Genomic DNA, 20,605 nt, shown 5'->3' on the forward strand with positions numbered 1-20,605 from the left:
GGCAGACATCTGGAATGTAGTTGACACCCAGGATTAACCATTACAAGAGGCCTAAAGCTATGGTGTCTGTGTAGCTAGAACTGAGAGTCTTCATGTTTACCCATGAGAAAACAGATGGGGTACAGGACATACACATGAAACATTTGTAGCTACCAGAAGTATTGAGATAGATGTAAACACAACAATGTCTATTGTTGCAGGATATTTGATTACATTGTGAAATTACATTGTGAACCCCAAGATTGTGAACTGGAGAAAAACTGTTTATTATTGTGGAATGGCTCGGTCTTTGATCCTAGAATTTTCTGTTTACTGTAAACAAGTACTTGTGGTGTGGCTCAGCCCTAGCACACACTTTTAATCCAAGAGCTTTCTGCAAACAGGAATAAATAAAATTAACTCTAGGTCAAGCAACCAGATTGACAGGAAGTGAACATGAGGGGAAAACATTGTGAGAGGAAGTCCAGAGGATGACTAGAGAGACAGAAGGTAGAGAGGGTCGTTGGGTTGAAGCGTATTTAAGATGGTGTGGAGGAGAAAGAGCTCTTTCCTTCTGGGACCTGAGCTGAGCTGGAAGGTCAGTTGGGTGCTTTCTCTGCCTCTCTGAGCTAGCAGGTTTTCACCTCAGCATCTGGCTCCTAAGTTTTCATTGGTAAAATCGAATGATTGGGATTTTGTTTTTAAAACAATAGTCTATGGGCCTTTAAATGTGCTAGACTGGCAGGATTGCTGGTGGGGAGACGTACCTGCCTATGAATCTAATGACTTGATCCCAGGACCCGCAGGGTGGAAAAAGGAAGCTGGTTTCTAGGTTTCCCTCGGACCTCCCCATGTATGTACACACGCACACTCATATAGTTAAAAAAAAAAAAAAAAAGCCTGCTTGGGGGGTAGACAAACAAGGGGCCAAGAACCTACGGTTCAGTGGTAGAGCACACACCTGGCATTTTCAGGACCCCGTATTTCATCCATATTGTTAGAAAAAGAAATAAAGAAAACCAGAGACTGCACGAAACAATGTATGCTTCATCCAGACACAGACAAAAATAAGGTGGCATCAAGCAGGGAGCTAACGCTGCCAACTGGGACGGAAGAACAAGAAAAAAGGCTCAAAGGTAAATTAAGAAAACGAAAAGCAAAAATGGTTTGCTCGAAGACTAGAAAATGCTCTGAACAGGCAGGAGGGGTGCCTGTATTTCAGGCTTCTGCACCTGGGACCCAGCTAAATAAAACAATACAACAAAGAGAGAAAGAAAGGGGCTGGCCGGGATTTGGCCGGGAAAGCTACTTCCCAGCTGTGAAACTCATTTTCCCTTGGTCGGGGCGGAGGGCGTGGGAATCGGCAGGAAGGCAGCCTGGGGACGGGTGCTAGTGTGCACTGAAGGCTCGTCAAATGGAAATCTACCCTAAGTCACACTAGAGTCCCTGGTCACCCAGTGTCAGGGTCTGTGGGGAGCTGTCTGTGCCACTCTGGGACCCCGTCCCTATCCACGGGAAGTAACCAACACAGCTCTTCCCTCACACTGCTGGAGAGGCCAGCGGCCTGGGGAAAGAGGTGCCCGCAGAACGGGCACTGAGCAGAACGGCTGAGGCTGCACACAGGACCAAGCCAGCTGCAAAGCTCAGAGGCCCAGATTGGGGAATTTGAGGGAATCTGCTATGAGGCAAAAAAGCCAAACAGGCTCATGAGCTGGGGGGATGGGGGAGGCGCCTGGCATTCCAGCACCAGAGAAGTAAAGGCAGGAGAGTCAGTTCAAGGTCATCCTCCTATATTTGGGACGTGCTTCAGAAAACAAGGCTGGAAAAGCAAACAGAATCCATGCATGCACCAACTAACCCAGCCTCATCTCAGATTGTGGACTCAGATTCAGTGTAGGATGAAATTGCCCATCCTCAGGGGCTTAGAGGATAAGAGCACTGGGTGCTCTTCCAAAGGTCCTGAGTTTACTTCCCAGCAACCACATGGTGGCCCACAACCATCTGATCTGGTGCATTCTTCTGGCTCGCAGGCTTACATGCAGGCAGAACACTGTGTACATAATAAAATTTAAAAAAATGCCCATCCTGTGTGTGCATGCGTGTGTCTGCGTGTGCGCTCGAGTGTGTGTGTACTCCTGTGTGTACAGATCAGAGGACAACTTGTGTGCTCTCAGGGGACAGGAAGTCGAAGAACGCTCCTAGCTGTCTGTCATCTTCAGCTCTCCACCTTGTTTTCTGAGACGAGGTCTCTCACTGGCCTGGAGCTTGCTGAGTAAGCCAGGCTGGCTGACCAGTGACCTCCAGGGACCCTGTGTCAGCCTCCCTAGCCCTGGGATTACAATATCACACCATCTGGATCTAGTCTCCCATTGTTCTGCTCTAATCAAACCCGCAGAGGCTCACACCTGTACGCCAAGTTCTTGGGAGGATAAGCAGGACGGCCACGGTTTGTGGCCAGTCTGGTCTACACAGCAAGATGCGGCTCATCCTGGGAGTACGGTGAGAGCCGTCTCAAAAAGAGAGGAAGTCTAAAAGTTCACCCTCTCGGGAATGCTGACTGCAAGAGAGTCCACAGCCTGCTGGGCTACAGGGGATCCAAGGTACACCCTGCAACTCAGTGAGAGCCTGGTCTCGAAAGTGCAAGACCAGGGCGAGGTGTGTACAAGCCTGTAATCCCAGCACCTGGCAGGCTGACGCTGGACAGAGTCCAAGGCCGGGCCCAGGCTACAAGAGACCCTATCTCAGAGGGTTTGGGAGACAGTGGTGGGGTTTTGCCTGGGTAGCCCCGGGTCCAGTCCTCAGACCTGCCCCATAACCTCAGGGACCGGAACACTGCGTCCCAGTGAGTGGGTGCTGTTTGGAGGGGCTTAGGAGGCGTGGCTTCCCTGGAGGAAGTGTGTCACTGGGGGCAGGCTGAGCGTTTAAGGACGCACACCATTCCGTCTTTACTCTGACCACCCACAGGCTTCAGTATTCCAGAACCCATCCCCACTGATAACAAATGTACGGACTCCATCAGTGACTGATCGGACTGGCCAGAGTGTTAGCTTGTCCCAAAGATGACCAACCACACTCTTAAAAATGCCATTTCAAACATCCAATCACACACTGAGTATTTTGAAAAAATGTTAAAATTTATTAATAATAGTTAACATCACATGGTTAATTTGACTAGTTCTCTACCGTACATGGTGACAACACATTAACTAGACTGAGTGCCCAGGGATTTGAGATGAGCCAAAGGTTCATTATATCACACAAAGCAGCATTAGCAGACGGCTGTCGACCTGGTGCTGGGAGCAGTCAGCCTAAGTTACGAACACAGCACACTGCCTCATGCTCTGGATGGAAAGCCAGCACTTCCTTAAAGGCTAGTCACACACACACATCTCCATTAAAAAAGGTGTCCTTTCGTAGATGGTGTCTGATTTTTAAAGTTTAAACTTTAAGATTCAAAACCTTAGTCAAAATCCAGCTGCACTCGTGGCTTTCCTCTAGCGGTTCACACACCTGTATGTGGCTTTGGCTGTCAATGGTGTGAATCAGTAACTGCAGGCTACACCAGATAGGCAGTGCCCGCCGGGGACAAATCAAGGTCTGACATTTGCTCCGGGCATCCTAGGAGGACCTGGCAGTTTTCCTTTCTTTGTACTCCACCTTGTTCAGGTGTAACCAGGCCCCTGCACAGCGCAAGTTTGGAAAGTGGTGCATAACTTGGACGTACCGGGGAGTTTTCTCTTGCTCTTCCTGTTTTGACCCTGCACCCTATTTCGAAGTGTTACAAGGCCATTCCCTCCCTATTATGTCACGTGCAGGTGGATTGTTGGTCACTTTAATAGACGTGAACTTTTAAGGGAGACGTGAACTTTTGGATTCAGAGTGAACCACGCTACAGCAGAGGACAGACATTCATGTCCGCCTGTTTCTCCAACAGTCTGAAATAAATAGCATGTATTAAAAAAAAAAAGTGAGTCAGCAGCTCGACACAGCTCAGTCCAGAGAAGCAGACAGACACACATCGCTTCTTGTAAAACACAAGACAAACCCGGGGTGGAATCTGCTAAGAGGGCAAAGGTACAAACACCCCACAACGTCCCTGAGGTTTGGCTGGGTTCTTTCATTGCTTCATTTGGTTTGTTTCGACAATCAGATACATCTTTAAAAACATTTTTTTGGTGGCTTCCTTTAACTTGTCAAACTGTTTCACTGACTGACCTATAAATCAAGTCTTCTAAGCAGTGAGTGCTGGAAACAAGTCCTTTGGTTTTCTTTGGCTAATATCCCAGGTGACAGCACTCAGGAAAGCGTCTGGCCAGAGCGATGGTCTGCTGCGGTTTCTTCCCTCCAATGGACCAGCCTCAGTCTCCAGCCCTGCCTTGCATACATTTCTCAGACTGCAGACGAAGGAGAAGCTGGGAGCTGGCCCTCTGCCATTCATGCACACAGTTCACCTCTTCTCACAGGTGAATGAGGTATTTCCAGGAGCCAGTCAGTATCTCCACCTCACATCCTGAACTACACTGATCTACTGAGAAGGCCAAGTCAGAGACCTTGGCCAGCTATATACAGAACAAAGGAACATATAAATACATTACTTACAAAATTAACCATTAAAGGATGAAGGAGAGGACCTGCTTCACAAACTAAATAAATTTCAAACATAAATTAAAAAACAAAAAACAGTGTCTCTACTTCTGAAGGAGAAAAGAAAAAAAAAATTGAAAGCTACCAAAAGCCACCGCTACCCCCAAGGTCTGTTGCTCATGATGACACGTTCAGACACGTGAGGTAAAGCCACAAACACTTGGAGGATGTGTCAACTCTTGGCTTTGGTTTGGATTCCAGGACAGCAAGTGTTAGAACCGGAAGGTTGTTCTTGAACTTATGGTTGAGTTGATGAGGGGCTAGCCATGTGACCGTGCAGGGGAGGTATCTCTACCTCCACTCCTTCTCCCTCCCAGTGTCTGCCTCCATGAGAAGCACCAACATTTCAAGATGTTCTCGACCTACGAATGTCACATTCAGCTCCAAGATGAGGCAACCATTTTTCAAGACTGTCCCCATCCCATAGGCTTATATAGCAAGGAGAATGGGGGAGGGGCGATCCCCAGAGGCAACCAGCAGGAGCAGCTAGGAGCAACTCCTTACTTCTGATTTGCAGGAAGGCCAAGGATTGGGCGCCAAACTCTACAGTGACTATACAGAGACAAAAATCCCAGTCCCACAGGGTCCTCTCTGCCAAGGAGTCCGTCTCCTTATAATTTAAAACAGGCAAGTGGGGAAGCAGAGAAGTCCCATCTGGTCCCCAAGGTTCTATCTCTGCCCAGCCTCCCGGATGCGGCAGGCCACAGCAGTGATGAGAGCTGCCCCCTTCCCGCTGCCATCCTCTGATTCTAGGAAGGACACGTCACATTTTGGAGCCAGATCTTTCACCGTCTCATGCATGACTTTGGCAAAGCTGGAAAGAGAGGGAAAAGGGTGTGACTGCTCTGTGCCCTCAAGTGAAGCTGGAAACAGGAATGGAGATGAGAAGCACGGCACCTGCACACTGGGTACTGGGTGGGTACCAGAAAACCGAAGCTTGGAGGGGCTAGGACCACATCCAAGTCTTACACCACAGTAGCCATTCACAAGCTCAAATGTCTGAGATGCTAGAGAGCAAATCAGTTGGTCCAGGGATGTGGCTTAGTTGATAGCACTCATCTGGCAACATAAATGACTCCCTTGCATTGCCAGCATCAGCTGAGCACGGAGCTATAATCCCAGCAAACAGGAAGCAGAGGCCAGAAAACCAAAAGCTCAGGGTTATCCTGGGGCTACATAGCAAGTTGGAGGCCAGTGTGGGATATGAGAGACACTGGCTTAAAACAAACAAACAAAAACACAGGGGATTCAGCTCTGTGGCACACGCCTGTAATCTCCCCACTCAGGGGCACAGAAGCAGGCGGAACTCTGTGAGTTCAAGGCCAGCCTGGTCTACAAAGCAAGTCCAGGACAGCCAACCATACACAGAGAAACCCTGTCTCAAAAAATTGAAAAACAAAACAAGAAAACATGGGGTGAGCTAGCTGGCTCAGCACCGAGGAGTCCACACAGCCCTTGCAGTCGCCAGAGTCCCCGTGGGCTCTCAATGGCTGTAACCCCAGCTCCAGGGGATCCAATGGCATCTTCTGGCCTCTGTAGGCACTGCCTATGCACACAACTTTTCCAGACCTCCCACCTTTACCCCATAGACAAACAGTTAAAATAACTTTTAACCGTAAATTATGTGCTAAAGAGATGGCTCTGTGGTTAAGACCATCTATTGTTTTTTCAGGAGCCAAATCTGATTGCTAGCACTAGGTCAGGCTACTCACAGCTGCCTGTTCAGTTCCAGTTCCTGGCAACACGGACACTCAAATACATGAGTCAGTGGCGTGGGCTGTGTGGCCTCTCACAACTACTCTGCCCTCTGAGCAGGAACACAGCCTCTGTCAGTTCATAAACACGGGCATGGCTGTGCTTCTACAAACCTTTACTAACCCAAGCACCCTGGCTGTGGTGTGGTAATCCCTGGATTTAAAAAAAAAAAAAAAAATCTTGCTTGAATTATAGAGTAAGTCTACCAGAATATTCACAGCAGCACCTTTCACCTTTGACCTGTTACAGTCAAAATCTCAAAATGATTAGACATCGTGCCAACACTGAAACAGCAGTGATACTATCACTGGAAAATACAGTCTCCTCCGTGGCCAGGTGTGGAAGTACTCCTGTCATCCCACCTCAGGAGGCTGGAAGACAGGACGGAGTTGGAGGCCAGCCTCAGCTACATAATGAGTTCAAGGCCATCCTGGCTCCCTGTCTCAAAACCAAAAAAAGTTGCTATCCAGTCTTAGAGAGCAAACTACAAATGCACAAAAGCTCCAAAGGCAGCAACAGGGTCATTAATCTTCAAACTAAGCAGATTGCAGTGGCTGAGAGAAGGGCCAGAAAGGACATACACAGGGAAGACAGGACGGCTCCCCAGGTGGGTACTCACTGAGGGTGGAGCTTATAGAGCGTCCCGTCCACACCCACGGTCACCCTGAGGCTGTCCAGCCCGCGGTTCTCTCGTATCTTGTCCACCACAGCAGCCATGCCCGCGCCACAGAGCTGAGCTGCGCGCCGGGCCACCACAGTGCACACCTCCTTCACGATGATGCTGTCGTCGCACGTGCTCTCCAGCCCCAGGTGGCGCAGGATGGCACGGACCTGCAGCAGGGCCAGGCAGTCGCTGCACGGAGGAAGACACGGGGGGGGGGGGGGTTAGCAGCCCGCCTCCCTACGCTGGCCCTGGCTCCATCCAGGCGGCGCTGAGTGGGACCCATTCACTTGCTCTGCCCGAAAGTGACAGAGCCACAAGCAAATGGCCCTTCATTATACTTTACATCCAAGGTGAGCACTGTTACTACAAAATTGATGTTCACAGATGGGGAGTCATGCCTGCACTCTCAACCGTCAGGAGGACTGCAGTTCACGGACAACCTTAGCTACACAGTGAGAACCGTCAAGACAAGCAAAATAAAAACTATACTGAAAACAAACCAAAAATGCACATCCCAGAAGGAGACGTGCCCGGATATTTGGTCCAAAATGGAGCAATACTGCCAGGAGCGGTGGTGCACACCTGGAATCCCAGCACGCGGGAGGCAGAGGCAGCGGATCTCTGTGAGTTCGAGGCCAGCCTGGTCTACAAAGAGTCCAGGACAGCCAAGGTGTTCTTTTGAAATGTATATACTTTACCCTTGTTCATTCAAATGCTGATTTCTCCCCCCACTCTCTGGTTTCAATCTGGACATTGCATTGTGATACTTATTCTAAGTATCACCTGTCTCAACTTTGTGTAAACATCCAAAATAAAACAACCAGCCACAATGTTGAGCAATAGAGGGGAGGAGCCAGAGGACAGGAAAAGAGTGGGAGGGAAAAGGGTGATGAGAACTGGGAGAACAGAGTCAGGAGAGAGATCTTGGAACGATGTAGAGAGATGGACTGGACCTAAGATTTCACTAAAAGCAAGTATAATGTGGGAAATATAAATGTTAGGAAACTATGAGGGCTTGGAGGTTTACGATAGAGTAACTATTGCCCAGCATTGTGTTCTGGATTAATTAAGTAAATCATAGTCTCTGTGTGATTTGGTTATACAGCTGTTTAGGATTAACAGCAGCGTTACCAGAAGATATATCAATAGTAAATATTAATCGCTACGTACAACACCAAGGCTACACAGAAAACCCTGTCTGCAGTGGGAACCTCACTAATACCATGTGCATAGCCTCTTCCACGTTCAACATGGTTCTTTCAGAGTGTCAGTTAGGAACAGGTAATTCACTGGAAGCAGACCTCTGTTAGCTACATCCTGGCCTCTCGTGAGCTGTGGAAAACCTTTAGCTTGTCTCTCCATGAGAAAAGTGAGAACACAGTCCCACCTTCCTCCCAAGCCTTCTGCTGTAGGCATAAGGTTATTATCTAATTCAAATGCTGATTTCTGTACCCCCATATCTGGTTGCAATCCTTGTTCTGAGAATCTCCTGTCTCAATGTTATGTAAACGCTGTTCCCCAATGGTCCCCTGATGTACCAATAAAGCAGCTTACAGCCAATCATTGAGCAGGGAGAGGATAGGGCTGGACTTCCTGCCAGCCAGAGGAAGAAGGGTTAGAAGAGGAAATAGGGGATTCAGCCTTGAGCAGAGGTATAACAGAGAGGAGCTAGAACAGAGAATGCCGTAAAATGCAAGTGTCTCTGGGATGTACACTGAAAGGAAGCCAGACTAGCATAAAGGGTTTAGAATAAAAGCAGTAATTGCACAGGACTGTGCAATGAAGCTTCATAAACAAATAATAGTCTTAATTATTTGGGTGATAGCCAGGTTGAGAGAGAAACGAACACAATTTTATAAAAATAACCTCAACATTCGATCCTTACCTTTCAATCTGAGACAGGAATTTAGTTTCAAAGATTCCCCTTGTCTTGAGGCGCTCCGAGATGCGGCCACGGAAGAGCAGTCCTCGCTTAGTGAAGTCGATGAGAATGTTGCGCACGATCTCGCCCAAGTACATGCCACTGATCATCTTCTCGAACCTGCAACAGGAGTGTCCACAGAGGTGAGAAGGCGGCTAACGTATCCAGGCAGGAGAGGACGCAGAAAGCGGGAAACTCCTCTTGGGGGGAAAGAAACACTTCCTGAGCTCTGTGGGCAACATCCAAGAACCTTCTCAATCATTCAGCAAAACTGATGTCTGAGGCCCACAACAACAACAAACCCACACAAACTCAAAACCAATCCCATGAGCAGGGGAGAACAGCTAAATCTTCATCCTTAGTCCCACTGGGCAGCTTACGTGCTTTCTCTCGGACCTCAAGTAACTGGTGTCAACAGCAGACCCCCACACCCCCACGCTCACTGCTGTAACCAACCATGGCTGTGGCATGGCTCGAGGGTCTTTGGAATATGCACAATGCCTGTTTATAAAGCCAAGGGCCCAAGGTTCATTGAAGACACTGTCATTGTCCTACCTCATTTTGTAGCCTGCTTCCTTTATTAAAGCTACCCGTCTCGCTTGCAGAGATATTTCAGTCTGGGACCTCTAATTTTAGACTACTTATTTTGCAAAGTGTGTTCTAAAGGACCACCAGATCTTTGACTAATTCAGTCTGGTAACCCTGTACACAACACTTTCCGTACCGGAAGAGTGACAGATGTTAGGCCTCAGCTCAACTCTAAGCCCCTACATACACGAGGCTCCGTAACACTGGGGACGCTTGTCCGTTCTGGCAATAGAGGTGCTAGATGCTGGATAACCAGAAAGGCTTCCCTCCTGTGAGTCAGACCTAGCTTCTAATGCATTCTCCAAGACCTTGTGGTACATTTGAGAAGAACCTCTTTGAAGGAGAAAGGCATTCTGGGGAATGTCACGGCGGAGAGTCCAGTCAATCACGGCCCCATTCTGGGGTGTAAGCCTACACAGGTGGGCACTTACCTCTGTTTGCCAGGGTTGAGAGAGAGCTCGTCCACAGCGACATCGAACTCTGTGCGCAGGTCATCTAGGCAGCCGTTGTCCCCAAAGGCTCCCCACTCCATGTTGACGCACATCCGTCCCTCCTCTCCGTCCACCAGCTCCACGTTGCGCATCTCCTCCATGTAGCAGGCATTGCTTCCAGTGCCTGTCAGTCAGAGGGCACCAATGTCACACAGCACCAGCTTCCCGCCCACCGGAAGCCACGCCTCCCCCATTTGGGAAGGACAAATGGTGTCCTTACCAACGATGAGGCCGACTTCACAGTGAGGGTCTTCATAGCCACACGTCATCATCGTCCCCACTGTGTCATTCACCACGGCAACCACATCCAGGTCAAACTCCTGGTGGCAGAAGCAGATGTCTAGTCCACAAATCCCAGTATCCTCTGTTTAGACACTCAAGACACAACCCCCCCCCCCCCAATATGGTGTATGCTATGGCCATTCCTCACTCCTGTCTCTGCTCAGGCTGAGACCTCCACCTCTGCTGGCTAGGACTTTAAGATCACCACTCCTGAGCAGGGAGCACAGATCCCTCTCAGAGCGGTGTTTGCTTTGCTTGCAAACACGACAACCCAGGTTGCTCTTCAGAACCCATGGAAAAGACACATGATGGTCATGGTTGTGACCTCTGCACGGGGAGCCTGAGAACTCAGATTCCTAGGGCTTGCTGGCCTAACTGCTCTGTCCCAGGCCAGGGAGAGCATCTGTCTCAAAACCAAGATAAGCCAGACATGGTGGTATATTCCTTTGATCCCAGCCCTCCAGAGGCGGAAGCTGAACTGGTTAATAAAGGGAGACACTGCCTCAAAAATAAACAACTCACAAATGAGCAGTGCCTAAAGCATACCATGTAAGGGCACCCTCTGACCTTCACACACACAGACCGCTCACTCCTCTCTGCTTTCCCTGTTCAACTTCGCCTCCCCTCAAAGCCCTTACAGCAGCACCTGCCACCGGATCCTGGGCTTCTAGCAAGTTAATCAACCATTGCTGAGTGATGACGTTAATCTCCCTCCCAGAAAGCAGTAACATGTGGTATTGCCCCAACTCCAAATACACAGCTGTGCGCTGTCTCCCACCTCTCGCCGGTGAATAGCTTCCTTCAGCAAGGTGACCACATCCTCGCCCTCACAGCCAGAAGCCTTGAAGCCTTTTGTCCACTTGAGGAGGATGCTCTGGAAAATGAATGAATGAATGAATACCACACAGACACACAAAGGTGGGGCATCAGAGAGGGGAATCCTGGGTCATCCCTGGAGTGAGTCCCCCAACCCTGTTCTGCTTCTAGCTCTCAGTCTTGCAGAGCAGACTACCCACAAATGATCCCGAGCCTACATCTACGGCACCAACTCGGCTGCGTCATTTAATCCTCAGCACCGCTTGTAGAATTCGTCCAAGACCTAGAGTCCCACCCTGGCCCACTGATCCATGGCTTAAGCACTGTGCAAATGCGCCAACACTTATTTCTTTCAGTGGACAAGGCCTAGAGGGACCAGTGTGCATGTCCTAATTCCAGACTTCAATGAACAGTGGACTGGAGAACCTAGGGAGAAAGGCCAAGGTCCTCAGATCCTTCTTTAGATGGGGGGGGGGGGGGGGGGGGGAGAGGGGAGAGGCTTCTGCTGTTCATATCTGTGTGCACAAGGCTGTGCACACAACCTGTGTATGGAGGTCATCAGATGTCAGATGCCTTTCCCATTTGCTGTCCACCTTATTTTTTGAGGGAATCTGTCATTACACCTAGAACTCAGTAACTGACTAGACTGGCTGGCCAGGGAGCACCCAGGATCTGCCTGGCCCTGCTTCCCCAGGGCTGGGGTTACCACCTGGACAGACGCCCACTTGCTTTGCACATAGGAGAAGCAGGTTTGTTCCCTCTTGCTCTTGATACCGGCAGCCAGCAGAAACCAGCATCCTCAGATCCCTTCCCCAAAAGGCTGGGACCACGGCCACCCACAGGCAGTGTGGCCAAGCCTTGCTCATGGTCTGTGCCCATCACTTGGGTATTCCATAAACTTGAATGTGTCACACAGTGGCCACGCAGTGATCCCATGAGACTCAGCACAAAACACGGCCCCACAGCCCTACAGAGCCAGGGCTAAAACACCCACACGGCAGACAAAGGCATACTTGTCTCCTCTGCCCATCTCTCATCTCCTGGCGAGCTTTGCGCCTCTGGCAAAAGTGTTCATAACCTCATTTCAGATGATCAGTATAACAAGGCAACACCAGGCTTCAACAGCCAGGGACTTGCCCAAAGTGGTGAGTAAATGTGGCCAGAGACCTCAGGGCCTCCAGGTCCCCTTAACACCCGCTGAAGCCTCATCAAAAGGTGACCTCACCAGAGCCAGCAGCCGCAGCTGGCTCCTGCTTTGCTTTTTTTTTTTCTTTTCTTTTCCTTTCACAATTCTAGACTTAACATGGGAGCCTTACAGAACAGGGAAAAAATACAGCAGTTATCTTAGATTTTACAGTCCTGACCCACACAGTTAATACAAACACAGTGGACCCAAAACTGTTGCAACCAAGGGGACATCCATAATCTGCTGTGACTAATTTCTTACAAGGTCCCCACTCAGGGTCACTCAGACCCTCTTTCCCTCCTCCTGTAAACTGGAGTGAGCTTAGAGTTGAGGAAGCCCACAGGGGAAGGCGGCTACCTGGTCCAGGCTGTTCTGCTGGCAGGGGAAGGAGAAGGTGAAACCCAGCGGCAGGGACACGCCCTTCATGCCCATGTACTCAAGGAAGTCTGCGATGCACTGCACAATGTGATCAAAGAGCTGCAAGAAAAAAGGGCGCTGAGAGAAGGGCCCTGGCTCGTGGGGGTGCCCCCAGCATCCTCCCAGGAGAAACGCAAACCCAGGCCTCCCCAGCCTGAGGAGCAGCTCTGCTAGGGCACTGAACAACCGAGCCCTCCCCGAGCCAGGCCTCCCCTCCTCCGTGGTGTCTCACCACCACTCTCTCTCTCCTGCCCCGCGCCTCACCTCTTCCCCAGTGCCGTGCATGACCTCCTGAGGGATGGAGTAGATTTTGTTATGCATTTCCACGCCCCTCCGTTTGCCATTTCGCACGCGCACCAGCAGGACCCGGAAATTTGTTCCTCCGAGATCCAAGGCCAAGAAGTCTCCTTTCTCTGGAAAATAAACCCAGGATGACGATGAGTTGGGGTGACAGAGAACACACTTCTGTTCGTTGAGGCTGTGGAGGACATCCTGGGAAAGTCCCGGGGAAAGATGGCGCGCGAGCGCCACCTAGCAGTCAAGAAAGTAAGCGCTCCAGGGCTACATCCGAATGGGCCCACCTGGTGGGACCCCGAAGTCAGAACACAGGGAATGCCAATTCGGGATACTTAAAGCTACCGAAATGTAACATCTGAGCCAAACAAATGCCTCGGAGGGTACAACCTCAGAACCTGGGGTGTGGAGACAGGAGGATCGGAGTTCAAGGCCAGCCTCAGCTACCTGGGTCAGCTAAGATGCCAAGGCCACCCGACACAGTCCACTCTCCTTTAAAAAGGTGCTCTTGGAGATGTGCTTAAATGGGGCAAGGCCATTTTACTAGCAGGTGACCAGGGACCAAACCCTAGTTTCTGCCTCTGGAGCCTGTACCAACCATGACAGACCATCATGGACCAGAATATTTTTTTGTATGGGGGCCAAACAGGAAATATATGTAGACCCAAACTAACATAGTAGTTGAGAATTGGCTTGGAATGCAGATTCCTAGGTATGACAGCTGGCACTGGTTGTGTGAACTCGGGCAGTGTTCTCTCTGCTTCAGTTTTCTGCCAAACAGCAAATTTTTAATAAACAAAAATTGGCCCAAGTGTTTGTATACACCAACAATCAAAATCTTAGGACGATGGTTCAAGATCATCCTGGACTACAAATGGAGTTTGAGGCCAATGTAGACCCATTTCACAAAGCAAAACAAATGGGGCTGAAGAGATGGTTTAGCACTTAAGAGCTGATACTTGTTTGGCAGAGATTCCAAGTTCAAAATCAGGGACTTCACAACTACCTGTAACTTCAGCTCCAGAGGACTGGATGCTCTCTGGTGGACTCAGTCAACTCCTGCACATGGCACGCACGCATGCACGCACGCACACACACACACAATCCATGGCTAATGCCAGCCCCCGAGCTTTGTACCTGAACCATCTGGCGTGGCACACACACACGCGCACACACACACACTCCATGGCTGATGGCGATGTGTACCTGAACCATCTGGCGTGGCACACACGCACACACACATGCACACACACACACACACACACACACTCCATGGCTGATGGCGCTGTGTACCTGAACCATCTGGCGTGGCACACACATAGGTGGGCAGCATCTTCACAGGGGCGACAGCGTGTGTCGCCTTGCTCAGACCTTGCTCCATCTCCACCTTCATCCTCCTCTTGACCTCCAGCAGCTGCTCACGGCTCAGCTTCAGAGGCTCCAGGGTCTTCTGACGGGCTCGGTGCTGGTCAGCCAGGCGGTAAGCCACCGCTGTCACCATAGCCGCCCCCTTGCCGCTGCCGTCCTCGGAGCGCAGGAAGCGGACGTCACAGTCGGGCACCAGCCTCCTCACAGCCTTGTGGAGACGCTTGGCAAAACTGGGGGACAGAGAGCAGAGACAGGAGGCCATGGTTACAGTCAGCGGTTCAGGTGGGTGCAGAGCAGCTTCCAGCTCAGCCCGAGCTGATGCCCCATGCAGCCGCGAATGCTGCTGGACCCCCTCTCTCCAGTGTCCCCATCTCAGGGTTACTGTAAAAGGCCCAGCTATTCAGCCATGGCGGCCCTAGCTCTTCCACAGCCACGGCCCTCTGTATGCACTCACATGACCCCACTCTTTCCCAAGGAGCAGGCCACAGCTCCTCTGGCTGGCACATGGAGCCAGCCTCTGCTAGAGCAGCCAAGTGTTTTGATGTCACCTGCTCCTGGAGGTCCAGCCTCGTTTCCTCTAATGCCCCAGGAAAACACCCAGCAACAACAAAAACCTACAAGTATCTTTCTTCTGAACTTTGGCCTCTCTTTTTCCAATCCCTGCTGATGGTCTCAAAGACATCTGAGCAAGTGGAAACAGTGAGAATATTAGCAAGAAGCTCTTGGGCGGTGGTGGCCCGGGCAGCCACATGGACGCAGCCTCACCGGAGGCTGCTCCCCGTGAGGCAGTGTCACCCCAGAGTCCCACAGCGGCCTCTTAAACACACCCCCACGTTATCGTGTTTCTACGGCCCTGGGCTGGGAAAGCAGGGGATCTCGGGCCCGGAGCCCTTGGCCGCAACCAGTTCAAGGTGCCATCAATTTCTAAGTAAGTGAGCACAAGAGACATCTTCTGGGTAGCATTAGTAAGGGGCATGGAGAGGGGAGGAACCATTCAGCACCAACATCAGCAGAGGCTGGCGTCCTCACGGTCGGAGTGGCCCCTAACAGAGGGCATGGCACCCACATGAACCAGCCAGAATAAGCAAGAACAATGAATGAATCAGTAACTCATAAAAGAGGGAGGTAGCAGGTGCTGATGTTTGGGTTGTGGTAATGTGCTTGCCTACAATGCACAAAGCCCTGGATACCCAAAGGCGCCACACCTATAATCCCAGAACTCAGGAAGCAGAGACAAGATGAGAAATTTAGGCTCATCCATGGACACATATTGAGTCTGAGGCCAGCCTGTCTCAAAACAATAAGGGGGGGAGGAGGAGGAGGCGGAAGCGGCAACAGTAAGCCAAGGACACAGCAACCAGGAACTCTGAACACCGCACAAGTCATCAGCTGCCTTCAGAAATCAACCCCACCCATACCAACAGTGTCCACCCAGGAACACTTATGCTATATGGAAAGCAATACAGAGCTGGCGCCAAAAGCCGCCAGCCCTAGGCTGCTCACTCACTGGGGATGCTTCTTGTAGACCGAGCCATCGACGCCAATGGTGGAGCGAAGTCGCTCCTCGCCCTTGTTCTCCTTGATCCGCCACAGCACAGCGGCCAGGGTGGCCGCACACAGGCTGGCCGAGCGTGTGGACACTATCTGGCAGATTCGGTGTGTGGCCACACAGTCCTCCTGCAGCGGATTCAAACCCAGACGTACCAGGATCTTGTAGGCCTTTTGGAGTCCGTCCTTCTCCCTGGGAAACAGACAGAGTGTGAGCAGTTCTAACTCACTGTGGCCAGCGGGGAAGCCCCTGAGCGCCAGCAAACTCCTTTTGCCAGGGAGCGCAGCGCTGACTCCTTCAGCAGGAGGGAGTATAGCACAACATAGCAATTCCAAGGCTCCTCTCCCAGCCCACCCACGCCCACACCCAGGTTGGTCTGCCTTCTGTAGGTGCCCTTTAATCTCACACACACACACACACACTAGCAGTTCCTCTGTGTGCACTTTATAAAGAAAAGACCGCACCCTTGCTGCTGTGCATGCTGAGTGAGCAGGTCTGGCTTCCTGCTCTCTGTTCTCCTCAACGTAGATGAATGAAAAGGTTGCCAGCCTTTGCGCCCCAAAAGTAGCCAGTCTGCGCCGGAGCCTCGCCTGGGGGAGCCTGTGCCTCTGTAGCACATGCCCTTATCCCCCTTTGAGCTTAAGGAAGAGTAGCAGAAGTACTCCAAGAGGCCTCCTTAGCAAAGTCCTTTCAACTATTTCACTGCCCCTCTTTGGCATGAAAGCTACTTCCTCTCTCCATCGTGTCCCTGAAACTGTAAGAGCCCACAATCAAGTAGCTGTCTCAAGCACAGAACAGTAGCCTTACCAATAGCCTTATATCTTGGGATATTCCTTAATGATAAAAAAAAATAAACAAATAAAAAAACAAACCAGGATGTCCTTGTTCCTATCCTTGCTAAGCTATGATGGTGGGGAAGTGTCTCTGTGGGCACCTGTCCTGGTCAGCCTTCATGGTCAACCGGAACCAGTCCAGAGTCTTCTGAGAGGAGAAGCCTTAATGGAGGAATTGCCTGCCTCAGATTGGCTTGTGGGCATGTCTGCAGGGGGCTGTCCTGATTATTACTCGATGCAGGCCTCAGTCCACTGAGGGCAGTGCCATTCCTAGGCAGACGGAACTGGGCTGAAAAGCAAAGCTCGCTGAGCCAGACAGCAAGCCAGCAAGCAATGCTCCTATAATACTGTGGGTCTCAAGGTCCTGCTTAAGCTCCAGCCCTAACCTCTCTCAGCGATGGACTCTGACCTGGAAGTCAAATCAGCCCTTTCCTCTCCGAGTTACTTTTGATCAGTGTTGTATCACAACTCAAAAGCATCCAAAGACACCCCCCCCCATATAAAACCGGGGTCAGCACAGACTTTTGAGAACGGCCCATGAGAAATTAAATGTTCAAACTCAAGAGAAGGACTAGGAGACAGATGCAGCCAGTAAGGTCCTCTTAGACGCTTCCAGCATTAAACCCAGAGCAGCAACCCAAATCCTTACACTTGGAGACCAACTGTTGGGAGGACCTCGAGTAAGTTTGGTAGTATCAGTCTCAGATTAGCAAAGTAGAGACTGGTAAACGAAGTCAGAGGGTCACCCAAAGACACCTGTGTGAACCCCTATTTCAAACCTCAAAAGCCTGGCTGAGGGGATAGCTCACTGGGAAAAGTGCTTCCTTTGCAAGCATGAGGACCTAAGTTCAAGCCCCACAACTTATGTTAAAAAAAAAAAAAAAGCAGCAGATGTGGTATGTCTCTAGTCCCAGCACTGAGGAAGCATTGACAGGTGGGCTCCTTGGGGCTCACTGGTCAATCAGCAGAGCCTACTTGATAAATTCCAGCAAGAAAGTCTATCTTAATGGTAGGCAGCCTACAGAACATATACCCGAGGCTTATCTATGGCACATAGAGTTCAATGCAAACCCCACCATTGCCCCCCCATTCCTGCCCAAATCATGGACACAAGATGGGCAGGGAGGCAATGGGCCTAGGAGCTTACTCTTCAATGTCCGAGACATCTTTGGTCTCGAAGGAGCCAGTGGTAAGGAGTTCCGGGCTGAGCTTCCCTTGGAACAACAGCTCTTCCTTGGCCATCTTCACCAGGATGAGCCTGACCAGCTCGCCCATGTACATGCCGCTGATCATCTTCTCGAACCTGCAGAGACAGATGGATCAGCGACGGCCCCCATCAACAGATGTACACCAGCTCCGCTCCAGGGAGCACAGACCTTGGTGTACCCCAGAAGCTAAGGATTCGCTCACAGAGCACAGGGGTGCAAGTACAACTCAGAGAGGTAAAAGAGGCAAGACTGGCCGCTCTTAACCCACAAAGGAGTGGGTCAGGTGGCTCTGCAGCACAGTGGAGAGCGCACCGGACTTCAGGGAGTGCGGACTATTCTGGAGCAGACAAGAAACTGGGGTGACTTAACATTTCCTGTTGGAGAGTGAGTCTTTAAAATTTAACTCAGAGCCAGGAACGGTGGTCCATCTATAAGGTCAGCACTTGAGGGATAGAGGCAGGATGCTCAGAAGTTCAAGACCAGACTTTGCTACATGAGACCCTATCTCAAAACAACAAAACAAAGATAAAGTATTTACTGCTGTGGAGAAAAACATCGCTGTTGTTGATGGTGGGGTTTCTGCTGATGATGATCTGTCCTTTTGAGACAGGGCCTCACAGAGTAATGCAGGCTGGCCTTATCCCTCCTAGTCCTAGGACCAAGCAAGAAAATGAAACCTTAAAGCCAGGTGTGGGGGCACATACTGCTTGGCCCCTAACTGCTATGATTTCAAGGCCATCGTCAGGCCACATGGCAAGTATGAGACTGTCTCACGAAAAAGAGTAATAGCAGAAACAAAACTACACACGCACACGAGCACAGCGCACACCCACACAAAGGGTCCCCCTGGAAACAAGGTGACGCTAATTAGACCAAGGTACAGATCCTCCCGCTCATCCAACACTGCCTTCCCTAATCTGTGGATTCTCAAAAAGTGGGTTAATAATAACTTGGGCAGAGGCCGGGCAGTGGTGACGCACTCCTGTAATCCCAGTACTTAGGAGGCAGAGGCAGGCAGATCTCTGTGAGTTTGAGGCCAGCCTGGCCTAAAAAAAATAAGAATGAATGAATGAATGAATGAATGAATGAATGAATGAATGAATGAATGAATGAATGAATGAATGATCGATCTAGGCAGAGGTGGGGAGGCTAGCCTGGTCGATAGATAGATAGATAGATAGATAGATAGATAGATAGATAGATAGATAGATAACCTGGGCAGAGGTTGGGGTAAAGTTCCAAGGCATGGTAAGAGAGAGCTCAAGGATGTGGGGCTGAACAGATTGAGAACTTCTGGGGACTCACAGGCAAAGGAAGAAGTGCCAAAATATATGTGTGTGTGTGTGTGTGTGTGTGTGTGTGTGTGTGTGTGTGAGTGAGGGGAGGAAGGGAGAGGGTCAACTCCAGCAATTTAACTCTCCACCACTAGGTGGCACTAGGCCCACTGACAGAAGAAACCAAGCCTGGAGGATTATCTTTTTGATAAAGGAAGCCCCTTGATGTCTTGGAAAGGAGCTGGGGCTAACAGACTGGAAGCCAATGGGCTGTGTACTAACCAGGATGGGCCGCATCATCCAGGAGGCCCAACAAGGGTGTGGCACAGAACACCTAGCAGGAGCTGAAAGCCAGGCAATCAGATCAGCAAGATGCGACTTGCTCAGACAGAATAAAGCTGAAGGAGAGCTAGGCAGCCTGGCTCCAGGCACCTGCAAGGCCAGCATTTGGGAAGTGGAGGCAGTAGGATCCAATTTCAGGCTAGCCTAGGCTGACACTCAGTGAGACCCAATCTTAAAAAGCAATTAGGGCTAGAGAAATGGTCCTATGGTTAAGCATGGGAACAAACTTCGATTCCCAGCATCCAGGACTGCATGTAATTCTCATTTCAGGGGATCCAGCACCCTCTTCTGGCCTCATCAGCACTAAGCATGCATGCACACAGCAAACTTAAATACATGCAAAAAAAAAAAAAATCATTTATTCACATAAAACAAAAGTAAGTAAGCCAGGTGTGGTGGTTCACCCCTTTAATCCCTTTAAATCTGGGAGGCAAAGTTGAGGCCAGCCTGGTCTACAAAGTGACTTCTAGGACAGTCAGGGCTGTTACACAGAGAAACCCTGTCTTGAAAAACCAAAAGTAAATAAAAATAAAGAAATCTTAAAAAAAAAAAAAAAAAAAAATCAAGGTCGTCCCAGATAGTGAGTCCAAAGGTGGCTTGGGCCGCAGGAGAAGCTGTCTCAAAAACCAGAAGCCCAAAGTTCCTGAGTGGCAGCCTGGCTTCAGCACTGTACATCTCAAATGTCTACATCACGCTGTCAACAAAGCTGGCTCCACGGGAGCCGAGGAGGGCTCCTCCATTGAGTGGCTCTCCACAGCATGACCTGCCCAGCCCTGACTTCAGTCAGGGTCAGCCCTGCACTCGGAAGACTCCCTCCCAATCTCCGCCAGCCATCTGCAGATAAGCAGAATTGTTGGTCATTTTATCTTTGGACACTTCCAAGAACACACGGCCCCTCACGGTGACATGGCTGGGCCCCACTAAGGGAAGCGGGCCCTGAGTGAATGGCTTTTCAGCCAATATCCCTCTCCACCCGCAACAGACACAACCAGAT

The 20,605-nt window shown here is 50.4% G+C and overlaps 1 protein-coding gene across 2 annotated transcripts in view; it reads right to left on the reverse strand.

Moving 5' to 3' along the window:
* Window positions 1-3,100: 3,100 nt before the first annotated feature.
* The window catches only part of Hk2 (hexokinase 2), a 53,202-nt gene continuing 35,697 nt past the window's right edge, over window positions 3,101-20,605 (reverse strand). For both annotated transcript variants that reach the window (XM_055596466.1, XM_055596467.1), the window contains exons 8-18: window positions 17,935-18,090; window positions 15,913-16,146; window positions 14,331-14,635; window positions 13,008-13,156; window positions 12,684-12,803; window positions 11,103-11,198; window positions 10,263-10,362; window positions 9,983-10,166; window positions 8,928-9,083; window positions 6,998-7,231; window positions 3,101-5,437 (exon numbers count right to left, since the gene is read on the reverse strand). In XM_055596466.1, coding sequence (XP_055452441.1) covers window positions 5,293-5,437; window positions 6,998-7,231; window positions 8,928-9,083; window positions 9,983-10,166; window positions 10,263-10,362; window positions 11,103-11,198; window positions 12,684-12,803; window positions 13,008-13,156; window positions 14,331-14,635; window positions 15,913-16,146; window positions 17,935-18,090 — 1,879 coding nt within the window. In that variant the 3' untranslated portion in view covers window positions 3,101-5,292. The remainder of the gene's footprint in view (window positions 5,438-6,997; window positions 7,232-8,927; window positions 9,084-9,982; window positions 10,167-10,262; window positions 10,363-11,102; window positions 11,199-12,683; window positions 12,804-13,007; window positions 13,157-14,330; window positions 14,636-15,912; window positions 16,147-17,934; window positions 18,091-20,605) is intronic.

This window comes from Psammomys obesus, unplaced genomic scaffold (genome assembly GCF_907164565.1).
Source record: "Psammomys obesus unplaced genomic scaffold, mPsaObe1.curated_primary_1811, whole genome shotgun sequence".
NCBI lineage: Eukaryota > Metazoa > Chordata > Mammalia > Rodentia > Muridae > Psammomys > Psammomys obesus.